At 37.6% G+C, this 25,349-nt stretch overlaps 4 protein-coding genes and 1 pseudogene across 4 annotated transcripts; 4 read left to right on the top strand and 1 right to left on the bottom strand.

Annotated features, from left to right (window-relative positions):
* Positions 1–230: 230 nt before the first annotated feature.
* On the top strand, positions 231–900 carry LOC18590910 (Putative membrane lipoprotein). Its single transcript, XM_018126434.2, has 2 exons — positions 231–327; positions 423–900. Exons 1-2 carry the CDS (start codon positions 236–238, stop codon positions 694–696), a joined length of 366 nt encoding a protein of 121 aa, XP_017981923.1. The 5' UTR covers positions 231–235; the 3' UTR covers positions 697–900.
* Positions 901–1,269: 369 nt separating this feature from the next.
* On the bottom strand, positions 1,270–8,870 carry LOC18590911 (uncharacterized). Its single transcript, XM_018126429.2, has 5 exons — positions 8,655–8,870; positions 5,848–7,608; positions 2,774–3,165; positions 2,622–2,682; positions 1,270–2,248 (listed from the first exon to the last, which is right to left on the bottom strand). The coding sequence occupies exons 2-5, from the start codon at positions 7,423–7,425 to the stop codon at positions 1,754–1,756; spliced, it is 2,526 nt and encodes an 841-aa protein (XP_017981918.2). The 5' UTR covers positions 7,426–7,608; positions 8,655–8,870; the 3' UTR covers positions 1,270–1,753.
* A 7,235-nt stretch (positions 8,871–16,105) lies between these two features.
* On the top strand, positions 16,106–17,036 carry LOC18590913 (kiwellin pseudogene; annotated as a pseudogene).
* A 1,060-nt stretch (positions 17,037–18,096) lies between these two features.
* On the top strand, positions 18,097–19,134 carry LOC18590914 (kiwellin-like). Its single transcript, XM_007016739.3, has one exon. The coding sequence runs from the start codon at positions 18,108–18,110 to the stop codon at positions 18,750–18,752; it is 645 nt and encodes a 214-aa protein (XP_007016801.3). The 5' UTR covers positions 18,097–18,107; the 3' UTR covers positions 18,753–19,134.
* A 4,531-nt stretch (positions 19,135–23,665) lies between these two features.
* On the top strand, positions 23,666–25,296 carry LOC18590915 (Protein kinase superfamily protein). Its single transcript, XM_018126464.2, has one exon. It carries the CDS (start codon positions 23,810–23,812, stop codon positions 25,142–25,144), a length of 1,335 nt encoding a protein of 444 aa, XP_017981953.2. The 5' UTR covers positions 23,666–23,809; the 3' UTR covers positions 25,145–25,296.
* The last annotated feature ends 53 nt before the right edge of the window (positions 25,297–25,349 follow it).

Genomic DNA, 25,349 nt, shown 5'->3' on the forward strand with positions numbered 1-25,349 from the left:
TCCTGATCGTGCTTCGTTGACTTTTGCATCAACTAAAATCCACTCCCAACGTGGAATTTTCCTATTTATGGACTAGTGCCAATGTGGACAAATAGTTTCTTTCAATCTCATCATTTTAATCTATTTTTTAAAAACAACTTGTATGAGACAATATGGTCATCCCACTTATCTTGCCTCATTTTTGTGGCGTTCCCATCACCAAATTTATATTGATTCTCTCTATAATGTCAATGACATGAACCTTACCCTGTCTGTTTATATATGGCTTAGCGTTTCTCTCCTCCCCCCTGCAGCTCTCCCCCAAGGCCATCAACTCTACTTACTTGGGTAAGTAAAAGTCTTGCTTATCAAACATTTGTAGCTTCAGGTTCAGAACTTAGTAGCTGGTCTACATATCTTACTTTTCTGATATTTGTAGACAGGAAAAAGAAATCAATGGGTGCAAGAATGAGGATTAATCTGGCTCTTGCTTTAGCAATATTGATGGTGGTGATGATGAGCTCCTGCTTGGCTAGAAAGGTTATCAAAGTAGATGTGCTCAAGCATGATGACACCATTGTCCATGGCCGGCAGCTGCTTGATGAAGGCGACAAAGTCGGAGCCGGCTACCCTGAGAGCAATGTGAACAACCACCATTACATTCCTAGGCAGGACTTCAATAACTACCCTGTTGGTCCTGGAGATGAAAGTGGGTGAATCGACAAGAGCAATACACGGTAATGGTGTGAGGAATAAATTACCTACCGTTTCGGATGATGATATGATGTTACTTCATGTTTAATTAGGTTTTCCCATACACATACCTCTGTGATCTAATTAGCTTCTGTATCGTGCTATGTACTTTGTATCATCTTTCTGGTTGTAGTTATTTATATATAGCTGTAGTTATATATTTTTGCATGCATGCATGGCTAGTTGCATTGCAATGGAGATGAACAAATACATGGTAAGTACTAAAAGGCCATCAGAGAAACAGGCTGGTTTCCTAGTCGTTTTCATGCCTTGGGTTAGCCTGCCTCGTTACATTCATGGGCTGACAAAGTGTCTTCTACTGGATCATTTTTGCCCGATCAAGACCTTCGAGTGTGGGCCATTTTTGACAGTGACGAGCAACACCCACCATCAGATATTAGATAAATAATTCGAAGAAAACTTCTAAATGTCCAGCTAACCAAACGGCCTAAAATTGCATATATTTCATTGGCAATTCCCCATTTTTCCTTCAACTAGTTTATGTCGCAGTTAACAACAATATCAACGACCAAGAAATTTGGGCTCCAGAAGTAATCTACGTGCACAGATTTCATTCCGATACATTCTTTCGGCATCTCTTGTTTATCAGGCAAAACAAGAGCCGAAGATGATTTCCAAATACAAAATTCCTGCAAGTGCCAACTTATTGATGAATCTTGGATGTCAAATCTTTCTTACCCTCAAACAGAACAAGTCCTATACAATTGTGATTAACTAAAATCCTACCAAGACAAATCCAAACCTCTTCCCACAACTTGCATTGCAAATCAGACCCCAAACATTTTATTCCTGCCCGTTTCCAAAGTACCATTACCACATCAACATGAATGGCTCCCGCCTCCTAACTAAAACAAGCACCAACTAGCGCATGGTGCCATCTCCTACATTCAACATTTTAGCATGACCAACAAATACTGTCAAGGTTACCTGCGACCGTCTGTTAGCAGGATTTTCCTTGCCATATTTCGGAAAATTGTCACAAGGAAAGACCATTATAAACTCAACCGGCAAAGTCATGAATCATTTGACCCCCAAATTGCGGCCTAAGCTGATCCTCCTGTCGTTGATATTGTTGTTGATGCTGTTGTGCACTTTCTACACCATGCCTAAGTCCCAAGGTAAGCGACACAGCTCCAAGGCCACCCATCTCAAGCCTGCTTGGCTGGTATGGTGCGAAACCCATCAATGAACCCTCCATGGTTGTTGGGATATGAAAATCCATCCTTGAGCGTTTCTCATGATTCCAATGTTCTTCTCCCGTAATGCCTTCGACATGCATATCTGAGCAAGCCAACTGCTTGTCGGACAGCACGTTTATACATGACCTGTTGATAGATTGGTCTTCATTAAGCCAGCTAGGACCTCCTTCGCCAGATTTTCCATCATTTTTGCTAGAGTTCTGGCCTTCAGCTAAGCCTTTGCTTTCAAGCATGTGTATTTCTTCCACCATTGGTTTCCAAACTCGAACTCGTGCGTTGATGAACCAATTAGACACCTGCATTAACAAATCAAATTGTTATCATCAGAAAAAGAGATCAATGCAGTTTTGCATTTTAAAGTCTTTCCAACTTGATGTCATTGTGAATTCTACTCCAAACTAACAAGCACTGCTATCATGCCACAGCATGAGGGTGGAAATTGGTGAAATGCTGTTCAAGCTTCTGAAAGGAACTTCAGGACTTCGGCAATATACCTAATTCGATTTTCAATGACAGATGATGCTTCAACTTTAAAAAATGGCGGGAAATGAATATTCAAAAACTTGGTCTACAAGCCAAATCAACAGCTTAACTGAGCTAAATTCTAATTCAATCAAACCTACAGTGTCAAACTAAATAATGAAATAACATACAGGAAGCAGAGCCCACCTGATTTCGAGAAAGGCCTGTTTGAGTAGCCAACATGTGCTTATCTGTGTCTGTGGGGTACCTATAAGAAAAGCAGATACAGAGAAATTAACACCAGACTACATAATATTTTAGGAGGAATAAGCAAATAAAAAGAGGACTTGTAGACTTACGGATGAAGAAAATGCTCAAAGAGCCAAGCTCTTAGAATAGCCACCGAACGTTCTGGTAGGCCTCTCTGGGGCCTCCAGCCGTGTTGTTGGGGCTCAAGAAAGCCCATGTTAACCCCACCAGATTTCTGACCCACAAACTTTAACCTAGACATATTTATATCACCTTTGCTACTGCTAGTACCGGTGGTTGGGGACAAGAACTCCTCCCCCAGAGCTCTAGATATGTGCCTGATCTGGTCTGAAATAGCATTCCTTAGGCACCGAAAGTTCCTTGTGACTGTCTTGAGAGCTAAGGATATATAAGGGGTGGCAGCGTTAAGACCAGCTACTGATTCAAAAGAAGAAACTGCCATTTGCATCTGCTGATGATATAGCTTGTATCTTCTGCACACCTTTCAATGGCACAGCACAACAGACAAGTTCTCATAAGAGTAAAATTGAGCTAGCATTACATAACAATAAAATGATAAAACAACAAAGAATAAAACACACATAGGCTCCTTTGTGAAAATTGAGAAGATTCTTCACAAAATTAATTTAAATGATGAGGATTGATGCTCTTAGGACAATAATGGTTCAGAACAAGGAAAAGGATAATGGAAATTATTGCTAAACAGCAAATGAACTGTAGTATTCATTTTCTAATCAAGCACCTTGGCCTAATTAGGAAAATCAATAGTAACACAGATCCACGACATGAGTGTAATGTCAAACAGCACAACAATATTATTTCAACCTATAATGGGACCTTCAGCCAATGCAAGACGACAACTTATTGGGGTTGAAACTTTTTAATAAAGTAGCTTTGAAAGGGTGGTCTGCACTGTTAATTGAAATGTAGTTTGATTTGAAGGTATACAGAGATGAAAGATTGCATTGATATCCAGCAATTAATAATTGCTTCAAAATTAGCAAGAATATCATTGGAATTTACCGGCAAACCTAAATGACAAAATGGGCCCTTTGGTTCCTGTTCTGGTCCTCCGCTAAACTAAACTCCAACTCGAAAGTTGTTCAATGCTGGCTTACTTTAGTTGTTGATTTGATCATCATACTTATGCATTCTAACACCAGTAAATAACAAAATAGCATTTCTCTAACAAGTGACAACACTAGCACCGATCCCCTTCATTAAACTATTTGAGGTTAGATAAATTTCACTGGGAAGTCTTTTGAACAAACATTATAACTCATCATCAGGTCTTAACTGAAGAAACATAATTTCCTACCAAGGAAAAGATCAAAATAATAGAAAAAAAGGACCTAGCTGGCTCGATAACACCCCAAAAAAAGTGTAAAAGGAGTACCAAAAATAATCTTTTGAAAAAGCAGCAAGCAGTATATGCATTAACTGCAGTCCGACAGCAAAATTGAAAGTGTACATCTGAGAGAGCTTGTATACAGAATAGAAAAAAGAAATTATATCTAACTCGCACCATGTCAAGATAGGGGGAAAAGAAAAGAACTCAAATCATTTATGCATGTAGACAAAAGAAGCAAAAAGCCAATCATTTAAAGGCTTTCTTAATAACTACTAGAAGAATAAGGATCATGATGAACTCATTACTCCTAAAGCACACAGAAATAAAACTATGACAAGGAGTAGCATGTAACTTTAACCATTTTGTTTCCCCAGTTAGCATCACATTTCACCAGTATAATTAGTTTCTGCAGGCAAACATTAGAACTATGAATGCTTTACATTTGGCATAAATTCCTGTGGAAGTGGCACTAACAGGCCTAAGAGCTGCCAAGACATCACTCAGCATTTTGTCAATTAACAAAAAAACAACAGGCTCATGGCTTTTTCTTCTTTGGCTATAATAGCTAGTGTAGAACATGTAGATACAATTCAAAGACAACCATACAGGATGATCAAATCAATGATTACAGAGATCAAGGTTTCACCTCAGATAAGATCTTCTGCTAAGCGTTCCAAATATTACCAAAAATTTCCCACAAACCATCGATTCATTTTTCCCACCCCATTCTACTATTCTACTATCCATCTAGTAGTTTTCCGATATACCAATTTTCAAGGGTATGCATATGGATGGCTGGATAACCCTTATACCAGTAGACATGAATACAAGATGTTGGTCATTACACCTTTCAAAGTCATAACACTATATAAATTGACAAGGTACGGCCAGCCATGTATTATTATGTTCCATATAGGAATATACATGCTTAAAAACTCCTAAAAATTTATTAAACAAGATAGACTGGACAAAACATTAACTATAAGTTATAAGATAATTGCTGATACTTCACAAAGAAATACAATCCTTAGCCAGCACAACAAAAAAGGAGTACAACCGAGCTGCATTGATTGGGGGGTGGGTGTGAAATATATGCATTATCAGCAACTCTTACAGAAGACCAACAATATATGCACAACCCTATGCTATGTCTCCACAAGGTCTATAACCAATCTGAAGACGCAACCTCTAGACTGGTAAAAAAAGAGGATCAAGTCCTAGCAGAATGTGAATGCGATACAATTAAAAGAAAATAAGCCATGCATTTGAGCAAGTTTGAATTATAAAGAATGGAATATGTTTTGCCAAGGTCTTTCACAGAACTTCAAGTTCCAGGAGTTTCTTAAACATTCTGCACAAGGAAGAAAATATAAATGCACAATAGAAAGTGAAGTTCCATATGCAGGTGCAAATATGGATTCTATGGATTTTTTTTTCTTGTGTTAATTCAGCTATTGCAAGAAACTTTTAATTAGTACATCATTTAGTTTAAAACTGTCATCAGTTAATGATCTATGCCATTAAAGGATAATGACTTATTTGTGTTGATTCAGCTCCATGTACCATTTCATTTGGCTCATAAAATCTTCAACATTGCTGTTAAGTTTCACCTTCCACTACACCATTTTAGGATTTTTTTTTTTTTTGAGGCAAATTTTGGACTCAAACGAGACAAACAAATTAAGACTCCAATTGGGTTTATCAGTTCATTAACGTTAAACACAATTAATTTTTCCATGTTCATTAAAAATGCACATAAAAATTAAACACAAGAAAAAATTATAAATGAGAAAAGAAGAAAATATGACCAACCTCCTCCTGCAAATATAAAAGTTTTGCCTTCTTTTGTTGGTACTCAGGCCTACAAGGTTCACCAGAGCTGCTCCCAATGCCAACATCAACTCTAATTTCATTAGAACTATAAAAAGAAGAGGATGAGGCCCCTGAGTTATTTCCTTTACTAGCTCCAGCCTCCATGTCAACTGCATTAGCAGCATCAGCTGAGGCTGAAACACTGAGTTCTCCGGAAATCCCCTCAGAAGCATCACATATTTTAACAATCTTTGCGTTGGTCATATGACAGAATTCATCCAATAGTTCTTGTGCTGGCTTCAAAAACCTTGAATTCTTCAGAATAGTAGCGTAACCAGTAAAAGGGCCGAGGGGGCCCGTATGTCGATAAGCGTAAGTTGAAGTTCCACCCGTGTCCTGGTGGGATTTTCCACTACTTTTACTAGTTACAGATGGTTTCTGCATCGAATACAAATAACCAGGCTTTGAAGATTTTGAATCTTGAGAATCCCTGAATTCACCAGGCTTGGAGTTAAAGCCGTGATCAGAACCATACTCCTCCGCGAATTGACCTGCACCACAAATTTTTGGCGTGGGATTCGATGAAAGAGATAGAGATAGACCTTGAGTCGTGGCATCACTCGCACCGGTCCTCAGTTCTTCGCTACTCTTACTTGCCAAAAACCCCAATTCACCACCCCACTGTTGACAATGCTCCACAAGTGGCCTGTTCATCCAAGCACCAGCATTATCAAAATGCAATGAGCTTGATTGATTCCCGCAGTAATCTATCCATGAACCACGGGCAGTTTCTCTAACGTTAGGCTGTACAAGGGACGCCACTTCCAGTCCCTGAGTTGCAATCGAAGAAGTAGTAACAACATCCTGGAGAGCATTCTGATAGAGTGAAGGTGAAACGAAATGCAAATCTCCATAATGCTTTTTGCTCTCATGGCTAGAAATTTCACTCCCTGGATTGGATAGAGTAGATTGAACATCTTGGTAGGCACTGTAGTTAGGCTTTAGATATTGCGTGGCCGCAGACATGTTGCTTTCCCTTGCATTATTCGACAAGACTTCCCCAACAAACATAGGGTTCTGATTGCTTTCTCTATCAGCTAATCCGCTTGCATAACCCACCATCCAATCGCAACTATGCTGTGAATCAACACTCTTCCAATTACCGCAACCTTGTGGGTCGCCGGAGACCTTAGATGAAGCATTGAGTTTGGATAGAATTGTATGGGACATACCGGAAAATGAGGATTCCTCGGCCGGATTTTGCCTGTTTTGTTGAGCAGTTTGTAATTCTTGTTGCAGCATTGCATCTCTTTGAGGTGTCAAAATGTTAGAATTTGTTGAGAAATGGATTACACTGGAAGAAACAAGAGTGGGATCATAAAGCAAATTAGCATTTCTAACATTTCGAACTTGAACAAGATCTGGGTTTAGTTCCGGATGGACAGAAGACCCTTGTTCCAAACTGTTCGGGAAGTCCTCCAAATACTGGACCAGGTTGGAGCTTTGCTGAACCCTCAATTTATCTCGACGGCTTTGCTGCGCCACATGCGATTCTGGTCTAAACTTGCTCATATCCATAACCAAGATGACAGTTCTTCGATTTTCTCTAAGATAACATGGATCACTCCGAAGAAGAAGCTCTCAAGTCACCAGACAAGTAGACAAAGCCTTGCCTACCCTAGAGAACTCATGCAACGCTTGCTTTCAAGAAGAAAACGACACAGCTCATCACGCTTGATATTCCATTCGAAGTTCAATGATCTGCGATAAATCACAAGAAAAAAACATGACAAAGATAAACCATAAGTAATAATTATCTAAAGCAGAAAGTCACATTTCAGACAAAAAACCAAGCTACCCCAGAAGGCGGGAGAGAGAGAGAGAGAGAGAGCTTTGAAGAACGACAAGAAGTACCCTCAAAATGTACAGAAATTCATGTGAAGTAGAAAATATAGTGCAGACAAAGTTTTAACGGACGAAGCAAAAATAACAAGAAAAGACATGGAAAGCGAAATCTAAAGGCTTTAAGCAAGCAATTTACTCCACTTCTCACCAATGCAATAGAAAAATTCACTCTACCCTTGCTCAAAACTTTTTACTTCAGTTCCTTTCTTAGGCTTCTTGAAAACAATCTACAGACTCCCCAAAGCACTTAAAACCCTGTTGCTAGTCCTTCACATGAACCAACTATAGCCAACCTCAGCCTTTCCCAAATAAGAGAACAAAACAAAAATATAAAAACAAGAAAACAAAAGCAAACCCAGAGGCCAGATCCAAGGAAAGGAGAGAGTAGAGAGGAAGCACAGTGGATCAAAAGCAGACTACTACTTATACTTGAACAAAACCAGCTAAAACCTACAACACCAAAAAAGTACATGTATATAGCAATCATGAGCTTCACGTCACCCTCTGAAAACCCTAATTTCCAAAGCTGACGAACCCTGGCTTCCCCCGTCAGTTTCAAGCTAAAACACCCAACTTTTAAAGCTTTAGATCTAATAAAATAAAAGATCCAGAGAACCTTTGTACTTTTACCTATTGATGAACGTAATTTTTTTGTGTATGATTTTTGCAGAAAATGCTTTATATGTAGCGATAAAGAAAAACCCAGAGACAAAAAAAAAAAAGAGATAATATTTCATTGAGTTAAATTTCTCAAGGTGTCATGATTCAGTGCAGACCCAGAAACTTAAAAAAAATATATAAATATAAAAGCTAACTCAACACCCACCAACCAAGAAAAAGAACCAACAGCTAGCCTAAACTTAATACTTTGTATACATACTACACTTACTATACTAAGTTACCTCTGAATTAGATCTCAGAAATGAAAGGAAAATATGTTCCCAGGGTGGGGAATTCTTTTTCCGGCTGGAACTTTATGAGAGGGACAACAATGGCCGTTAGCTTTGACGTCTAAGCCATCGTTTTTTTTTTTCTTTAAAGCTTCGGGAAAGATGGAAAGAGGGACGTTAGATTTAACGTTGAGGGGGAGAAGGGGTGTCCCTGAAGGGGTCAAGGGGGTCGTGAATCTTCAAGACTTGAATTCCTGTGTCCCCTACGTAGGGTCCCCCATTGGAACCTAATCTTCCGTGCTTTACATACGTGGGGGCGGCATTTGAAGAAACAGGCTTACTTCGTCAGGTTAATTACCCAAGTAATCATTGTTCTTTAAGATTATGATTTTCTCTCTAAAAACTTCGTACGGTAATCATTTTCCTTGCTTTTTTTTCTTTGATTTTTGGCCTCCTTTATTCTCCTTTTAAATGCAATAAAAATCGAGATATCATCCCCCATCTACGATCCATGCATGGAGAGAGAGACAGAAGGGGGGCCGGGGGGCGAGGTTTACAGAGAGAAGGGTTATAAGGTGTAACTACAGAAAGCCTAGAGAGGCCAAAGTTTGTCATCAATGAGGAATATTGGACAAAGCTGCACTGTACTGTAACTGCAGATTGCGTCACCTAGTTTTACCTAGGATAATGTATTTTATGGACAGATCAAAAGTATTCGTATACTCAAATACTCTATGAATACCTAAACCCTACTAGGAAAGGAACATGTATTTACCCTACTCTTTTTACTTGGAAGGTCATAGTAAAATCTAGGGTTTAAAGTAATAAAAAATATTAAATGATGATGTCTATTTATATAAATTTATATTTTTTTATTTAATTTTTTATTTTTATTTAAATTTATATTAAAACAAACTTAACTGTTGTCAAATTTTTTATATTTATGTGGTAATTATTAGGCTGTTACATCATCAAATTCCGCTCTATGTACGAATTTGATAAATATTATAATTTTTCGATAAGATTAAAATTTTGTGTGGATACAAAGAAAAAAGAATAATTTATTTAAATATAATTAAAAATAAAGGTTAATTATATTAAATAGATATAATTCAGAAGCTTTTTGTTATTATTTAAATCTAAAATTTACATAAATCTTGAGCCTATCTTAAGGGAAAATGAAGTTCATTAAAAATAAAAGAGGTAGTCCTAAAATTGAAACATAAGGCTCATAATAATTAGTATAGAATACATAGTATCTTATAAATATATAAAGTTAAACAGTTTAAAATTTTTTTAGAAAATTAAATTTAAAATTGATCAAAAAATAATATTTAATTTATTAATAATAATATATTTTAAAAATAAAAGAAAAACGTGGAGAGCCATCTTTGGCAAGAAACATATAGATTTTTGTCTGAAAATGGCAGCCAGTGATTGGATAGGAATTCATTGAGCAGAGTTCCCCTCCCCCAAGCTGTACGTGCAACTGGAGATGACATCAGCAACCGATTTCTCTTAGAAACTGCCGCCACTGTCCCCCCTCTCTCCTCTCTCTACTCCTCCCGCTTTGAATGCCGACCGCCTTACAAATCTTTTGCTTATAAACTCTTCTCTCTTACCGATTACCGATAAAAACAATTACTAGTAATAATAAATAAAGGGCAGTCACCACCTTCCGCCCCCCCGCCTTCCTTTGTACGGAAAAATAACCTCTTTCACTCTCGGTTATACCTGCATCATCATTTAAACCAGATCGTACAGGCCATCTCCGTCGTCCGATTTGATTACTGAGATTTGGGTAAGCATCAGACGGTGATGGCATTGTCATCGAAGTTGGAGCCGTGGGCTGGCTTTTCCTCTGCGGTAAACGGTCCAATCAAAGAGATTATTAGTAGGGGTGCTATTTCGGGGCTGTCACGGTTTGCAGGCAAAGGGGGGGGAGGACCTGGGAAGAGGTGAAGACCGAAGAGGGGAGGGTAAAGGGAAAGACCCCACGTGGTCCCCGAGCTGGGGGATTCTTGAAGGTGGGAAACGGGAGAATATGTAGTCAGATTGGCAGAGGGGTCGAGTCGAGCTGAGCTGGCTCAGCTTCTGCTCAGGTTGGTGAGAGAAAGGGAAAGCTTGCTCGTTTCCCCTCCACGTTGCATTCTTTTGCCTTCGCCTTTCATCTCTCTCTCCCCTTTCTTTTTCTTTTCTAATTAGCGTAACATGATCGAATTTGCAGATGTAATTGCCTCAATTTTTGTTTTGTAAAATATATGGTAAGATTAGAATTATCTGTTTGAGAGTATATATGTACTTTTACTTGAAAAAAAAGATGCTTGTTATGTGGTTCTAAAGAAAAGGTGATTTATCAACCATTATTGCTTTAACAACCAACTAATTATATTATTAGGTTTTACTAATAAGAAGTAATCTAATTCCATTGTTAGTATCCATTCATGCCTAGCTACATATTTTGTGCTCAACCTTGTAATCTCAACTAACATTGCTACATTAGTATTCATGAAGTAATATAATGTATTTACTCAATTTGGAATACACCCATCAAAATGGTATGTAGTAGCTAATCAACATATGATGGGAAAAGCAGAAAGAGTTGAATCCAACACCACAAAAAACATTCAGAAACACTTAAAAACGACACTGAATCAATCGATATCTTTTCAGATTATTTCCTGAAAACTGATTTGATATATAATTAAATCCCAATCAAATCCTTCTGCCTCTTCTGTCCTGATCGTTTGCAAACATAAACCGGCAGGATAGCAATAAAAATCATTCAAAACACCCACCAGAGCAGGACCCATTGTAGAACTGGAGCCAGCCAGTACAATGCATAGAAAATCCAAAAACACAAGAAAGAAAAATGAGAAAAAGATCTTTCCCCAGAGACGCCAAACTATGAGTCAGGAACTCATTTCCTCATAAGTATCTAACAGCGGTAACAAAGTGTTGGTATTATTAATTACTGGGAACAATCAAATAATAAAATAATAAGGGGTAGGGAAAAAGCACTGCAAAAGGAACAATCGGCAGCCTGACGGTAGCCCTTGAACTGTGACATCAGCCTGGCCTACTCTCAGTTGCACAGAAACTCGTTTTTAGGGTCCCTAGGTTTCTTGCTTTCTTTTTTGTGTGTATGTGTTGTGTTGTAGGGGTTGTCTCTTCATTTATGGGGGTCACATCCTTCTGATGCAACTATCTCTCTTCTTTTTCGTTTTAATCTCTGGAGAGATAACGTAGCTGTCCTGAACCTTGCCTGTTTCAATTGACTGAACTGTCCTCTACGTGGAAACCCTGCCCTTTCATGGAAATCACCAGACTAGCGCTGGTTTTTGGCCCTTGTGTGATGTGGCTCGAGTGAGAAAGATGAACCACATTGCTGCCGCTGGCTACTACTGCCACTGCTGTTCATTTCAACTTGGTAAAGATTCATCTCTAAGTTGTCCCCATGTAGCTGAAAATACGGAGAGAAAATAGTGTTGCGAGCAAAGAATAGGGAAGCAAATTGATGGAAGTGAAATCACACCTTATTATTGTTAGCATTGTTCACCAAACCTTTTTAATTAGAGGTTGGGGTTTAGATCTTAATTTTGTTTCTCCACCAATAGATGATGAAAAAGAAATAAAAAACTGAAATTGTAATAATGCTGGGGTTTATGTACTTTAATCCACAGGTGTAACAGATTATTCTTACTGTAATCATCACCTGAGAAGACTTAATTTGCTATATTGATCACCAAGGAAAGGATGTCAGTTGGGGTTTCTCATTTTTCTTGGTACAGATCAGTGATGGTCAGGTTGATTTTCTTTCCTGTGAAAATATAATTCTCCTATGAACTGTGATGATTGTATTACCTAGAATAATCATAATTGTCCTTTGAGGGGGGCATCTGTTTTATCATGAAGGTTGTTATTTCATTGTATTAGGCTGGGAATCAAATACTATTCTGATTCACGCATTTTTTTTGTTACTGTACATTCAACTTTTTTACAGGTTTTCCCACAAAAAGAAAGGAGAATTGATTCCATGACCACATGATTGGATCTGCTTACTTTATAACTATAAATTTTTGTTCACTTGAATTTTCTTTGGCCAAAAATTGTTCTAAAAGCATTTCCAGTTCAAATTCTGCAGAGTTGAAATATTTTTTATAAAAGGATAAAATAAGATAAATTCATATAAAATTATGTATTTACGTTTGATATATGATTGCAACGTTTGTGCTGATCGACTTATTGAAAATCAAGATTAAGTATCAGTTTCTGATACATGATCAAATTTTATTTGAAAGAATAAACAAAAGAATGTTGAATTTGATATATGCTACATGTGTAAGGATGTAACATTGGTATTTCACTTGCAATCATAGGGACTCATGGGCCACTATGTCTAGCATTTGAATGTTGAATTTGAGATGCTATATGTGTAAGGATGTAACATTGTAATTTCACTTGCAATCATAGGGATTCATAGCCCACTATGTCTCTATCACTTTCTTACAACTTCCAAACAATAAATAAATAAATAAATGTGTTTCATTTTCACAAGTCAGATTGACCATTCATGTGCTTGATGATATGAAAGCATCAAAAAAAGAAGAAAAAAAATGATGGGTCCGCTTTTCCTTTGCCCCTTTGATTTGGAATTTGCCCAAACACATGAAAGAAATTGACAACCACACACTAAATTCAAGTATAGTCATCACATACAAATCCAAGAGCAATAAGGGGGGAGAGAGAGAGAGAAAGTGATGGACAAGTGAGTTTGGAGAGAATGAGAAATTCCCACATTTGGTAAAAAAAATAAAGAAGAAAAAGCAAAGATTAATGGCCTCTCATCTCTTCTGCCTCGTGGGGAACAAGATGGACAATCAACTATATTATCAAGCAATTGCAATTTTTGCACGCTCCAAATGAAAAGAAAGGGAAAGGGAAAGGGAAAGGGGGTGGCTAGTAGTACCCCACGATAATCCTTTGGTAATGGAATTGACAAAAATTATGGAGGTGTTGGGGGTGTGGGTCATGGCCATGGGGGGCAAGGAGGTGGGCTGGCAAGCGTGAAGTGAAATAGGGTATGATGATAATTTGGCTGGAGAATTATGATGAGCCCCTAATGGGGAAAAAATAACAAAGAAAAAAAGAAAGAAGAAGAAGAAGAAGAAGAAGAAGGAAGAGGAGGAGGAGGGTATGAATTGACTAATAATGGTATGAAATTGTAATTAATGTTATCTAAGACTGCATTGAGCAGAATGAGTTGCATGGCTAGGAGGAAAATGATGGGTAATTAATGTACCAAAAAGAAAAAGAAAATGATAGTTCAATCCCTATATTTTTTATGATTAATTAAGTTATACACGTTACCAAACCCATAAGTAGATGCATGACTAAGTCTTTTCGTCTTTAAGCAGTTACGAAACAGTCACTTCCTCCCATTACTTTTCGATATACTCTAATCATCGTTCACATATATATAATTTTTATAATTCACGAGTAAATCAATATACAAATACCAAATATAAAAATAATAAACTCTAACAATTAGGCCCAGTTAATTTCTCTTCTCTAATGGGGCTTGGGCTGTTTTCTTTTTGGACATGTCTGAAATGTTCCCAGGCCCTGCATGGCTACCTAGCCTTTCAGCCTTCACGATCCAAGAACCAAGCAGAAGAAAGCCCACGTTTGGACCACTATTTATTTACATAGTGGCAAAACTTAGATCGATCACCAATTTTCTTTGCAAATTCTGTTGGTTTGGATGATACAGTAGTCAAAAATCAACGCAGCCTCGCTAAGATGAAGAACAGAGAGTTTCGTCATACTGCCATGGACCAAGCCTACAATCATCACCTTCTAATTGAATTCAAACCTACATTATAGAGCGAGGAGAGATTCAAATTTGGCTACCTATTACATCACCAAATGAAGGGAAAAAAAAAGAACTAATATTACCTCGTAATGACTAGGTTCTATTATCGTGCAAAAGATATGTTAGATCTATCTATATTGAATTTTGTTGAAGAGTTTGCAAAAGTATTAACTTTACGAATATTGACGGATCTAAAATAATGCATAAGAAGTGATTAAAAAGTAATCATATAAAATTATGAATTTATATATATTAAATTTTATACATATAATAATAATAATAATAATAATTAAAAATTAAAAAATTAAGAGGTAACGAGTGCCATCACCCACTACCACTCTGACTTTGTCATTATTCATGGATTTTATACACAAATACAATATTTTCAATAAAAATTTTCAAACTATCATCTCATTAAAAATGTGTCATTTATCCTATGGTTTAGAGTTTTCATTACCAATCCATGACACTACTTATATATGATTAAGTGATTATCATTAGAAGCGCGGTGGCAAATAATGGGATGAGACTTCGAATTGGAATATGGACAAGGAAGAAGTTTTCAGCCATGAAAATGGGAGGAAGCTGGAAGCTTCATGCCTAATGGCTTGAACTTGGAAGGGAAAGAAAAGGGGAATCCAGTCTGAGCAAGGCAGCGAAGGAAAGGCAAATTTCCATAGTAGGCAATGACAAACTATTGTTCGAGATCAGATATTCCCTTGGGAGTTGGGAGAATTAGGAAGACTTTGGCGTCAACCATTCATATTTGCACGTTCTGGTCTATTGAATGTAGGCTCAACCGTAAATAACGGGAAGATAAGGTTGAAATTTCAATGCTACCATAAATCGTGGGAAGGAAGGTATAATTTTTTGAATGCTTGAATTCATTTCACCAACTCTTGAAAATTGAAGCACATATCGAACGATATCGAAAGTTTCAAGTACAAAATCTTTTGACCTTCTCTTCGATAATTTACCGAGAGAAGCAGGCTGTATAGCAGATGATTTGGCAAAACTAGAGTGGCTCGAGCTGCAGATTTTAATGCTGTTTTATCATGCAGGGATGGGTTATGGTTACATAGAAGAAGTCAACAGAGAGATTGTTATCGAACCCTATCTCCAACTGCTCTCCAAGTAGTACATAAAAAAACAATGTCATCAGTACTGAAAGTTTAGGGAAGACTTCAAGAGTTTGGAAAATTTATATAAATAAATGAAAATTTTAAATAAATATCTATTCAAGTCTATAATCTTTCAAATCACAAACTCCATGCGACGTTACATTTACATTTCAGCATCATGGTAAAGAGCCGTTCAGGAGCGGGCAGCCGACGTTCAATAGCAGACCTTTCATAGCAAACAACAATAAAGTTTGCTGGAAATTTTGTTCGATATTAGATATTCCCTTGGGAATTGGGAAAACTTAGGAAGACTTTGGCGTCAAATAAATTACGAGTGCACCGTTTGGTCTATTTAATGTGACTTCAACAGCTTTGTCCGATTGATCAATTTCCACACAAAGTTATCAGAAGACTTTGGCGTCAATTACTTTGTCCGATTTGTAACTCCCATCCGCACAAAGGGTTTCTGTTCGAATCCTCTACTGCATTACTCCTTCGAAACCCCGTCTATATATACATTCATTGGAGAATCCATTTCCTCATCCCATATCCAGCAACCGGACCCTTAATTTAGCTTTGTCAACATGGAAAACATGCTGTTTTTAGCCTCACTTTCCTTCTTCTTCTCTATAATTTCCACTCCTTCACTCTCCAACGCCATCTCCAACTGCAACGGTCCATGCCGAGACCTAAATGACTGCTCGGGTCAGCTCATTTGCATACGAGGCAGGTGTGCTGATGATCCTGATGTCGGGACTCACGTCTGCCAAGGAGGCAGCCCCACACCTCCGGGAAACAAGTGCCAGCCCTCGGGCTCTCTCCATTGTGACGGGAAGAGTTATGTCACTTACACATGCTCACCTCCAGTCACATCCTCCCACGAAAGCTCGCTTAACAAACAATGATTTTAGCAAAGGTGGCGACGGAGGGGATCCGTCTGAATGTGATAGGAAGTACCATAACAACTCCGAGCTTATAGTGGCGCTGTCAACCGGGTGGTTTAAAGGTCGGTCAAGGTGTGGGAGGATGATAAGGATTACTGCCAGCAACAGGAGAAGCGTGACGGCTAAGGTGGTGGACGAGTGTGACTCGATGCATGGGTGTGATAAAGGGCATGCGTACCAGCCACCTTGTGGAAATAATATTGTTGATGGGTCTGATGCAGTGTGGAGTCGCTTGGGGCTCAACAAAGCTGTGGGGGTCGTGGATGTTACCTGGTCCATGGCATAGGGTTTAAGGACTTAAGGAACATTTTTATGTTCAAAATTAATACTATTACTATGATAAACTATTAAATAAGGTCCAGTGATTTGATTGGGTGGACATGGTCCTTGTCCATGGCCTCTGTATCATACTGAGCTGGGAGTTGTGATTAAATGAAAGTTATTAGTTTCTTTGCTCTGGATTGCATATAATAATTCAAAAGTAACATATAAACAATGCCCATAACTCACCACAACTATCTGGAAAAGGTACTTCAAATTAATTTCGTTTCTTCAAGACTGATAAAACACCACTGTTATATTCCTTCATGCACAGATGTTTCTAGAGTCTTAAGTAGAAGAGACAATGTGTCATTCATGGAATTATATCGGTTTGCTGGAAGGATTTGGCCCTGATCATCGAGTAGATATTTCTTCAGGAAAGACAGACTTTGGCGTCAATTTATTGAATGTTCAGGTCCTAAATCTATCTCAATGTTTCTTTCTACATATATCATCAAATTTGTTAAGCTCCAAACTTTGGAGTTCTTTCAAACCTATGCATATTATTACCTCTCATACACAATTTTGTTACTCTCTCATGGTTAATTGAAGCATATATCAAACTATATCGAAAGAGTTAAGTGCAAAATTCTTGGTCTCTCCTTCAATATCATGTACGAAGAGAAGTAAATAATATGACAGATGATTTGGTACAAGCAATAAAGAGAGAAATTCAATATCTGTTAAGTACTAGTACTTCTTTTGTTTAAGCTGCATCACATGATCAAGTCATGCATGCAACTTGGCATTGTATTCAATTAATTCAACTTTATAAATTGAAGGTCAAACTCTAAGAACAGAGTTCTCTGTTTCTTTAGTCTGGATCATAATCAGTTAAAGAAGTTCAAGATCAGTGGCCATAATTAAGGTTTTTCACTTGATAAAGATTGATGCAAGATTATATTTTTGTTATAATTTCTTCATGCAGGGATGGGTTATGGTTACATAGACGAAGTAAGATCCACAAGAAGTCAACAGACAGATTCTTATCGAACCCTATCTCCAACGGCTCTCCAAGTTGTACATAGAAAAATAGTGTCATCAGTACTGAAGTTCGAGGAAGACTTAAGACTTTGGATAATCTAAATAATATGGCGGCAAGAATTTTCAGACATCAAAGAAGACTTTTCTGTCCAAATCCTTCTATAAAAACATTGCACAAGTTCTCTTTTCAATCCCACATCCAACCAGGTATCAGATAAACATGGCAAAGACCGTTTTCTTAGCCTCTCTTTCCTTTTTTTTTATTATAATTTCCTCGCCCTGGCTTTCAAATGCCATATCTCAATGCAATGGTCGATGCCGAGACCTCAATGATTGCGATGGTCAGCTCATTTGCATCAATGGCCAGTGCAACGACGATCCTGATTTGGGTACTCGCATCTGCGGAACCCCCTCATCTCCGAGCCCTGGGACCAATTGCAACCCCTCGGGCTCCCTTCGGTGCAACGGCCAAACTTATCCCACCTACATTTGTTCCCCTCCCATCACATCCTCCACGAAAGCTCGTTTAACAAACAATGATTTCAGTGAAGGGGGCGACGGAGGGGCTCCATCTGAATGTGATGACAGGTATCATAGCAACTCCGAGCGTGTAGTGGGGTTGTCCACCGGGTGGTATGCCGGCGGGTCAAGGTGTGGGAAGATGATAACGATCACTGCTAGTAATGGGAGGAGCGTGACGGCTAAGGTGGTGGATGAGTGTGACTCGATGCGTGGGTGTGATGAAGAGCATGCATACCAACCACCCTGTAAAAACAACATCGTCGATGGGTCCGATGCAGTGTGGACTGCTCTGGGTCTCGATAAAAACGTGGGGATCGTGGATGTGACTTGGTCCACGGCATAGGGATTCAAGAACAATCTTATAAATAAACTTTAAACATTTGAAGTTTGATCATATAGAAATAAAGACAAAAAAATAAAGTTTGGTTCAATAGGGTAGAAAGTTTTTCTGCTCTATACCAACAAAAGAAGGCGACAGGGTTCAATAAGATCTTCACGGGATCACTGTTCCTTGGTTTTCCACCTATTTGACAATGACAATGCCATCACTGGTATTCCAACACTGTTCCCATCGTGTTGCTTAACTATCAACATCGAACAACACTGTCCCCTTTCCTCTAGCAATGGAAAACATCTTTTGTTTTTTTAGGTATATTTATTGCCCTAGAATTGAGCAATCAATGACTCGCAAGCACCTATGGCAGTGCCAAGAAGTTGTGATTTAATGGCTAGTGTTAGCATTCTCCACCAACAAATTAATGGTAAAATATAACTGACCAAATCTAGCTGATGATAAAATTATAAATTACACATACAGAAAGAAAGTATGTCAAATAAATTCATTAATTTGTTGTTTAGTTGCTATTTGATATGTTTCACAGTTTAATTTAATTTGTTTTCTTACAAATTTGCTTTCTTCCCTTTTATTAAATATAAACTAAAATAAAATATTAACATCTTAATTTTTTTTTATCTATTTTTCATGTATTGATAAATTTGAATGAATAATCAATTCATCATGTAATATTTTAAAATAAGATAAAACCATATAACAAGTATTGTCGAAAAACATAAAGATGTTAACATTGCAAAGAGGGTCAGTAAAACTTTTTTTTTTTTAAATATTTTAACATATATTTAATCAAAATCTCTCTACCTATGAACTTTTTAAGACAAACTCTCCTTTCGATCTTAACTTCAATTATTGGAAACACTAAAATTTTAATATAAAATATATCAAAATAAAAAATTTTATTTTAATTTTTATAAAAATTAAAGAGAAAGGACCGTTTAGAGGCGGATAAAATAATACAATTGCAATGAAGTTTCAGTTTCCTTATTGCTCGTAAATTAGTAGTAGCACCCGAAACTAACAGATTGCATGGGGTTGGGCTCAAAATAAATTCAAATGATTAAAACCTATAGGAGCCCAGATTTGGGTATGAGTTAAAACAGAAGGACTTGGAATTTCTGAATCTGCCGGGTCACTGCTCTGGGTTCTACAAGCCCAATAAATTCTAATTTTACTCCTTGAAATTGATTTGGGTGGTTGTGAGAGACTGGGGGCTGACCTTGTTAAGGACAAAACACCTTTACCGACTGGACTCGGAGCCTGGGTGTTAATTGTGACCTTGCAAGTTGCTTTCCAATTTGTCCAAGGGCTGCAATACCCATCATTGACAGCTATAGCTTGGTTGAACTGCCGCTGGTCCTTTCTCACTTCACCTAGAGATGAACAATGCATCCGCAATATGCAACCCCTTTTGGTCAAAACTCTGACCCCTCTCAATCCTCATCCTTCCAGTCCAAATTTTAACATTCAACTGGTTTCATAGTAAACACCATTGTTTGAAAACAGCAGTAGTTTACAATTGACTTTCATCGATTGTGAGAGGGAGCCTGACAAAATTTTGTAAGAAACGTGCGAGACTTCTTTTTGTTGCGTCAAGACAAGGGTCGAGTATCCAAGAAACCAAATTAGTGTCGGGTCGGCACATCAAGGATCAAAAAAACAATTGAAACTTGTGTTCTTGACTGGTTTTTTTTTTGTTTTGTTCGGTGATATGAGGTCTCCATTTGTTCCTTGAATGGATCTGAAGACTTTGGTTTAGACTTTGTCATATGAAATGCTAAACCAAAACATCGTTGGGTGTCGGAGGACAGATCAGACAGCTTAATCTTTTGATATAAAGAACAGAAATCTCGTATTGAAACTCTGTACAAAGGCCTCCCTGCAGGGATTGAGGCAGTACACCCCTGGCAACCTAAAACAACTATATATCCAGGGTGGCTGAGACAAAGAGCTTAAAAAGGCCCCGTTGCCTATGTGATCATAGACCACAAAAACAACATTGAGCAAAGCCATCAAGACAGACACAACTCAGAGCAGCTCAAGACACAGAAATCTTGTATGTCACCAAGTGCTTGCTGTCGAAGTGAATCTAAATAAGAGGACCGGTTGGCTTCACCATGCATGTTCCCCGGCATGCTTTTAGCTCAATGTCCCTTGATTAAATACGATTCGCCAGCACCTGTCAGAACAATTTCTGCGCTGGTTTCGTCAAAGATGAGAAGAAGCCGCCAAGGTCTCGGCTTTCCCAGCACCACTGGCGCTATCAAAGTGAGGGGGAAAGATCCATTTTACCGAAAGTCAACTCTTTTTTTTACTAAATAAAATGGGACAATCATATCCAAAAATCAGAACTTTGGGGTTGACTTTTTAATTTGAGGGTTAACCCAAACTCCATTTCTTAAATTTTATCTTTTCTTGGTCAATTTTTTATTAAAATTAAGAATATTTTTATAAATTTATTATATAATTTTAACGGTATAATTTTATAAAAATAGAATTGATTTGTACAGTGTTGATTAAAAAAATCATATATATAACAAAAGGTAAATAAAGACTAACAATAACCACAACAATAATTATAAAAATATGTATACAAGGACAAGTAAATCTATTACTACTGCTAGTATGAATGGGTAAACAAATTTCAAAAACAATAGGACTATTAGTTCACCTATCTTATAACTTGTTTGGCTTAATTTTTTTCTAGGTTAAAAGCTATTATAAAGTTCTTATAAAAAATAATAACTTTTAAAATTAAGTTAAAATTATTTGATAAATTTGATAAATTATAATTTTAGTTAAAATTATCATAAAAGGTATTTTTTTAGAAGGTAATATTGTAATTATTTTCAACAGATGAGGATAGTTTTGAAATAAAAATAAATTTTTTTTGTATTTGTCAAAAAAGAGGAAAAAAAAGCTCTTCACAAGGGTTTTTCTGAATTTTTTTTTAAAATTTTATTCTTAAAAAAATTACCTTTTTTAAAAAAAATTTTAAAATTTTTGTTTGACTTAATTTTTACTTTTAAAAGATAGATAAATTAAAAAAATTAGACCAAACAAGCACTTAATCAGCTGTTTAAAACCAAAACCTTCCCAATATTTCTACAAAGTTTCATGAAGAAAAAGCATAAAATTCAAAGCATTGTACAGGAGATTGCTTTGATTCCATAATACGCATTTAAGCACCAAGCTCCTAGCAGTCAAGCCTTTTTGCACACATGGAAATGTAGCAGCTAACCAGTTTCAACCTTTCCCCTTAATCTACTCTCGAGTTCATCTTTCTATTATCAGTTATAAATACAGAAAATCGATTGAATCAATTGAATTAATTGAACTAAATAAATAATTGAATTGAATTGATCGAATTCAATTAATTAATATTCACGTTAGTTATTAATTTAATTAAAAAAAGTAAATAAAACCTTTTTATTTGTACCAAAAATTAAAAAAAAAAAGTCTTATCACACCAAAGTTGACTTTACTTTGTCCAAAAATATTTACCCTTTACCTGTCATTATCATGTCATGCCAACTTCTCCATTATTAATGATCGATTTATATTATATAAATTAGTTTATATTCTTAATATAAGATTTATATTATTAATATTTGATTTTTTATATTGATTTGATCGTTAATTATAAATATCAAAAACCGAATAAATTGAATAAAATAATCAATTAAAATCGATTGATTCAATTGATTTATTGGATTAAAATCGATTAATGATCGTTCATAATTGTTAGTTTCAATTTTACTGAATATATAAAGCTCTATGGGAGTAGGGCCTACTCCTTTTTAGGCCGAAAAGGGTGACCCTGTGCCTTTAATTTTATAAATTCCGTATTCAAAAGTACCCAAGCCCGAAATTTTCCACAATTTCCTAGGGAGAATCTGACGAGTAATCCTGCGCTGCTCCGTATGCGCAGGATAGCAGCAGCACCGCCCTCTCCTTTTCTCGGCCCCACCGCGTCGTCCATACCACCGTCATTATTCCACTCTTCGTCTTCGACGAATTCCCCTTCAAAGCAAACTCACCCAGTTTTTTTCCTTTTCAATTTCGTCGTCCTCTTCTATGCGAAAAACAAAATGGCAGCCAAAGCCTATCTAGTATGAATGGGAAAACAAATTTCAAAGACAATATGACTATCAGTTCACCTATCTTAAGCAGCTGTTTAAAACCAAAACCTTCCCAATATTTCTATACAGTTTCATGAAGAAATAGCATTAAATTCAAGCATTGTGCAGGAGATTTCTTTGATTCCATCATACACATTTAAGCACCAAGCTCTTAGCATTCAAGCCTTTTTGCGTTGCCCCGTCAAAGAGGACAAAAGGAAGCTTCATCCCACACATTCACGTAAACTATTTCTTTTTTTTTTATCAAAATATCATTTTATTTGCAGCGTGGAAATTTAGCAGCCAACCAATTCCTTTATCATGTCATGCCATGCCAACTTCTCCATTATTAATAGTAGATTTATATTATATAAATTAGTATATATTTTTAATATAAGATTTATATTATTAATATTTGATTTTTTTCTATTAATTTAGTCGTAAATTATAAATATCGAAAACTGATCAAATAAATTAAACAAAATAATTACATTCAAATATTTAATTAATTGATTAATACATAATCTTCACTTAAAAAATAAAATTTGAACCCCTTCTTCAATTATAAAAAAAAAAGTAAACAAGATAATTGCTGGTTTCAATTTTATTGAATATATAAAGCCCTATGGGAGTAGGGCCTACCCTTTTTTAGGCCGGAAAGGGCCATCCTGTGCCTTTAATTTTAAATAAATTCTGTATTTAAAAGGACCCAAGACCGAAATTTTCCACAATTTCCTGGGGAGAATCTAGAGTTATCCTGCGCCGCTCCACATGCGCAGGCTAGCAGCAGCACCGCCCTCTCCTTTCTCAGCCCCACCGCGTCTTCCTTATCGCCGTCGTTATTCCACTCTTCTTCTTTGAACAATTCCCCTTCAAAGCAAACTCACCCAGTTCTTTTTTTTTTTTTGAATTTCGTCGTCCTCTTCTATGTGCAAAAACAAAATGGCAGCGAACGTGTCGGAACCTACACCATCCCGAACTCCACGAACTCGCCCGAGTCAGTCCCCTCGAGATTCACGAACTCGGCCGAGTCAGTCCTCAAGTCCTTCCACTTCTAACCCCAGCAGCGCAGCTTACACTTCCACTTCATCTTACGCGAAAGGGACGTCGTCGGGGACTTCAGTGTCAAGCCGGACTTCACTCTCAAGCCTTCGAGAATCCCTCCCCGAAAATCCTCACATCTACGACATAAGTGAAATTCGAGCCGCCACTAACAACTTCCTAGCCAAACGCTACTCCTCCTCTTCCTCCTCCGCCGCCTCCACCGCCTCCACCGCAGCTTGTTGGCGCTGCAACCTCCGTGGCCGTGACACCGTCGTTTTCCAACGCAAGTTCCGCCGCAAAATCCAAACTCCTCAACTCAAAGAACGATTATCCGTCATTTGTAGAAGCCATCACATGAGTATAATCAAACTCCTCGGAGCTTCCATCTCAGGTGATCACATTTACCTCGTTTATGAGTTCATCGAAGGATCGAATCTTGTTGATTGCTTGAGAAACCCTAGGAATCCAAGCTTTACTGTTCTCTCCATGTGGATTTCGAGAATGCAGATCGCTACTGACCTCGCTCACGGCCTCGATTATATTCACAATAACACCGGATTAAATCTCAGCATCGTTCATAATCATATTAAGAGCAGTAGCATTATCGTAACGGAGCCTTCTTTTAATGCAAAGATTTGCCATTTTGGAACGGCACAGCTTTGCGGCGAAACGGACGAGAACGAAAGGCGAGAACTCAAACGCGAAACAGAAATCGAAGAAGTGCTCGAAGAAGGTGACGCCGCGAGTTTAAGGAAATTGAAGAGATCCGACAGTGGAGAGAGGCAGTTCGAAGGAGCTAGAGGCTACATGTCGCCGGAATTCAGATCCAGCGGCGTCGCGACACAGAAATCCGATGTATTCGCCTTTGGAGTGGTGATTTTGGAGCTGTTGTCCGGGGAGGAGCCGTTAAAATACAGGTACGATAAAAGGACCGGTGATTTCGTACGGACGTCGGTGACGGAGACGGCAGCGGCGGCCGTGGAGGCAAGGGAAACGCTGAGGAGGTGGATGGACAGGAGGTTGAACGATTCGTTTCCAGTTGAGGTGGCGGACAAGTTGATTCGTCTAGCGTTGGATTGCGTACACGTGGATCCAGATAAACGGCCGAGCATGGGACGCGTGGCAGGGAAGATTTCCAAGCTTTATCTGGAGTCCAGGATTTGGTCGGATAACGTCAAACTTCCGACTGGAATCTCGGTCTCCTTGGCGCCCAGATGACTTGGAAACATGGCGGCTAATTTATTTAATATTTCTTTACTTTTATTTTTATTTTTTAAAATTTTATGTCATTGTTATTATTTGATTTTGTAGGTAGACTCAAATTGATCTTGACAGAAGTGGAAAAATACAAAGATATTTCCGTTTTTTTATTCCATGAAAAATACAGGTGTCCAATATTTTTAATATAAAATGTAAAAAAATT

This window comes from Theobroma cacao, chromosome 9, assembly GCF_053813885.1.
Source record: "Theobroma cacao isolate CCN51 chromosome 9, ASM5381388v1, whole genome shotgun sequence".
Classification (NCBI taxonomy): Eukaryota; Viridiplantae; Streptophyta; class Magnoliopsida; order Malvales; family Malvaceae; genus Theobroma; species Theobroma cacao.

Bases quoted from the DNA above. Each gene is read 5' to 3' on its own strand.
- LOC18590911 (XM_018126429.2), bottom strand. From the start codon at position 7,425: ATGGATATGAGCAAGTTTAGACCAGAATCGCATGTGGCGCAGCAAAGC. The intron at 3,166-5,847 runs GTTGGTCATATT...TGCCATTGAAAG, and splicing joins TTTTATATTTGCAGGAGGAG to GTGTGCAGAAGATACAAGCT. The intron at 2,249-2,621 runs GTGGGCTCTGCT...TTGTTAATGCAG, and splicing joins CAGGCCTTTCTCGAAATCAG to GTGTCTAATTGGTTCATCAA.
- LOC18590914 (XM_007016739.3), top strand. From the start codon at position 18,108: ATGGCAAAGACCGTTTTCTTAGCCTCTCTTTCCTTTTTTTTTATTATA.
- LOC18590915 (XM_018126464.2), top strand. From the start codon at position 23,810: ATGTGCAAAAACAAAATGGCAGCGAACGTGTCGGAACCTACACCATCC.
- LOC18590910 (XM_018126434.2), top strand. From the start codon at position 236: ATGAACCTTACCCTGTCTGTTTATATATGGCTTAGCGTTTCTCTCCTC. The intron at 328-422 runs GTAAGTAAAAGT...ATTTGTAGACAG, and splicing joins CATCAACTCTACTTACTTGG to GAAAAAGAAATCAATGGGTG.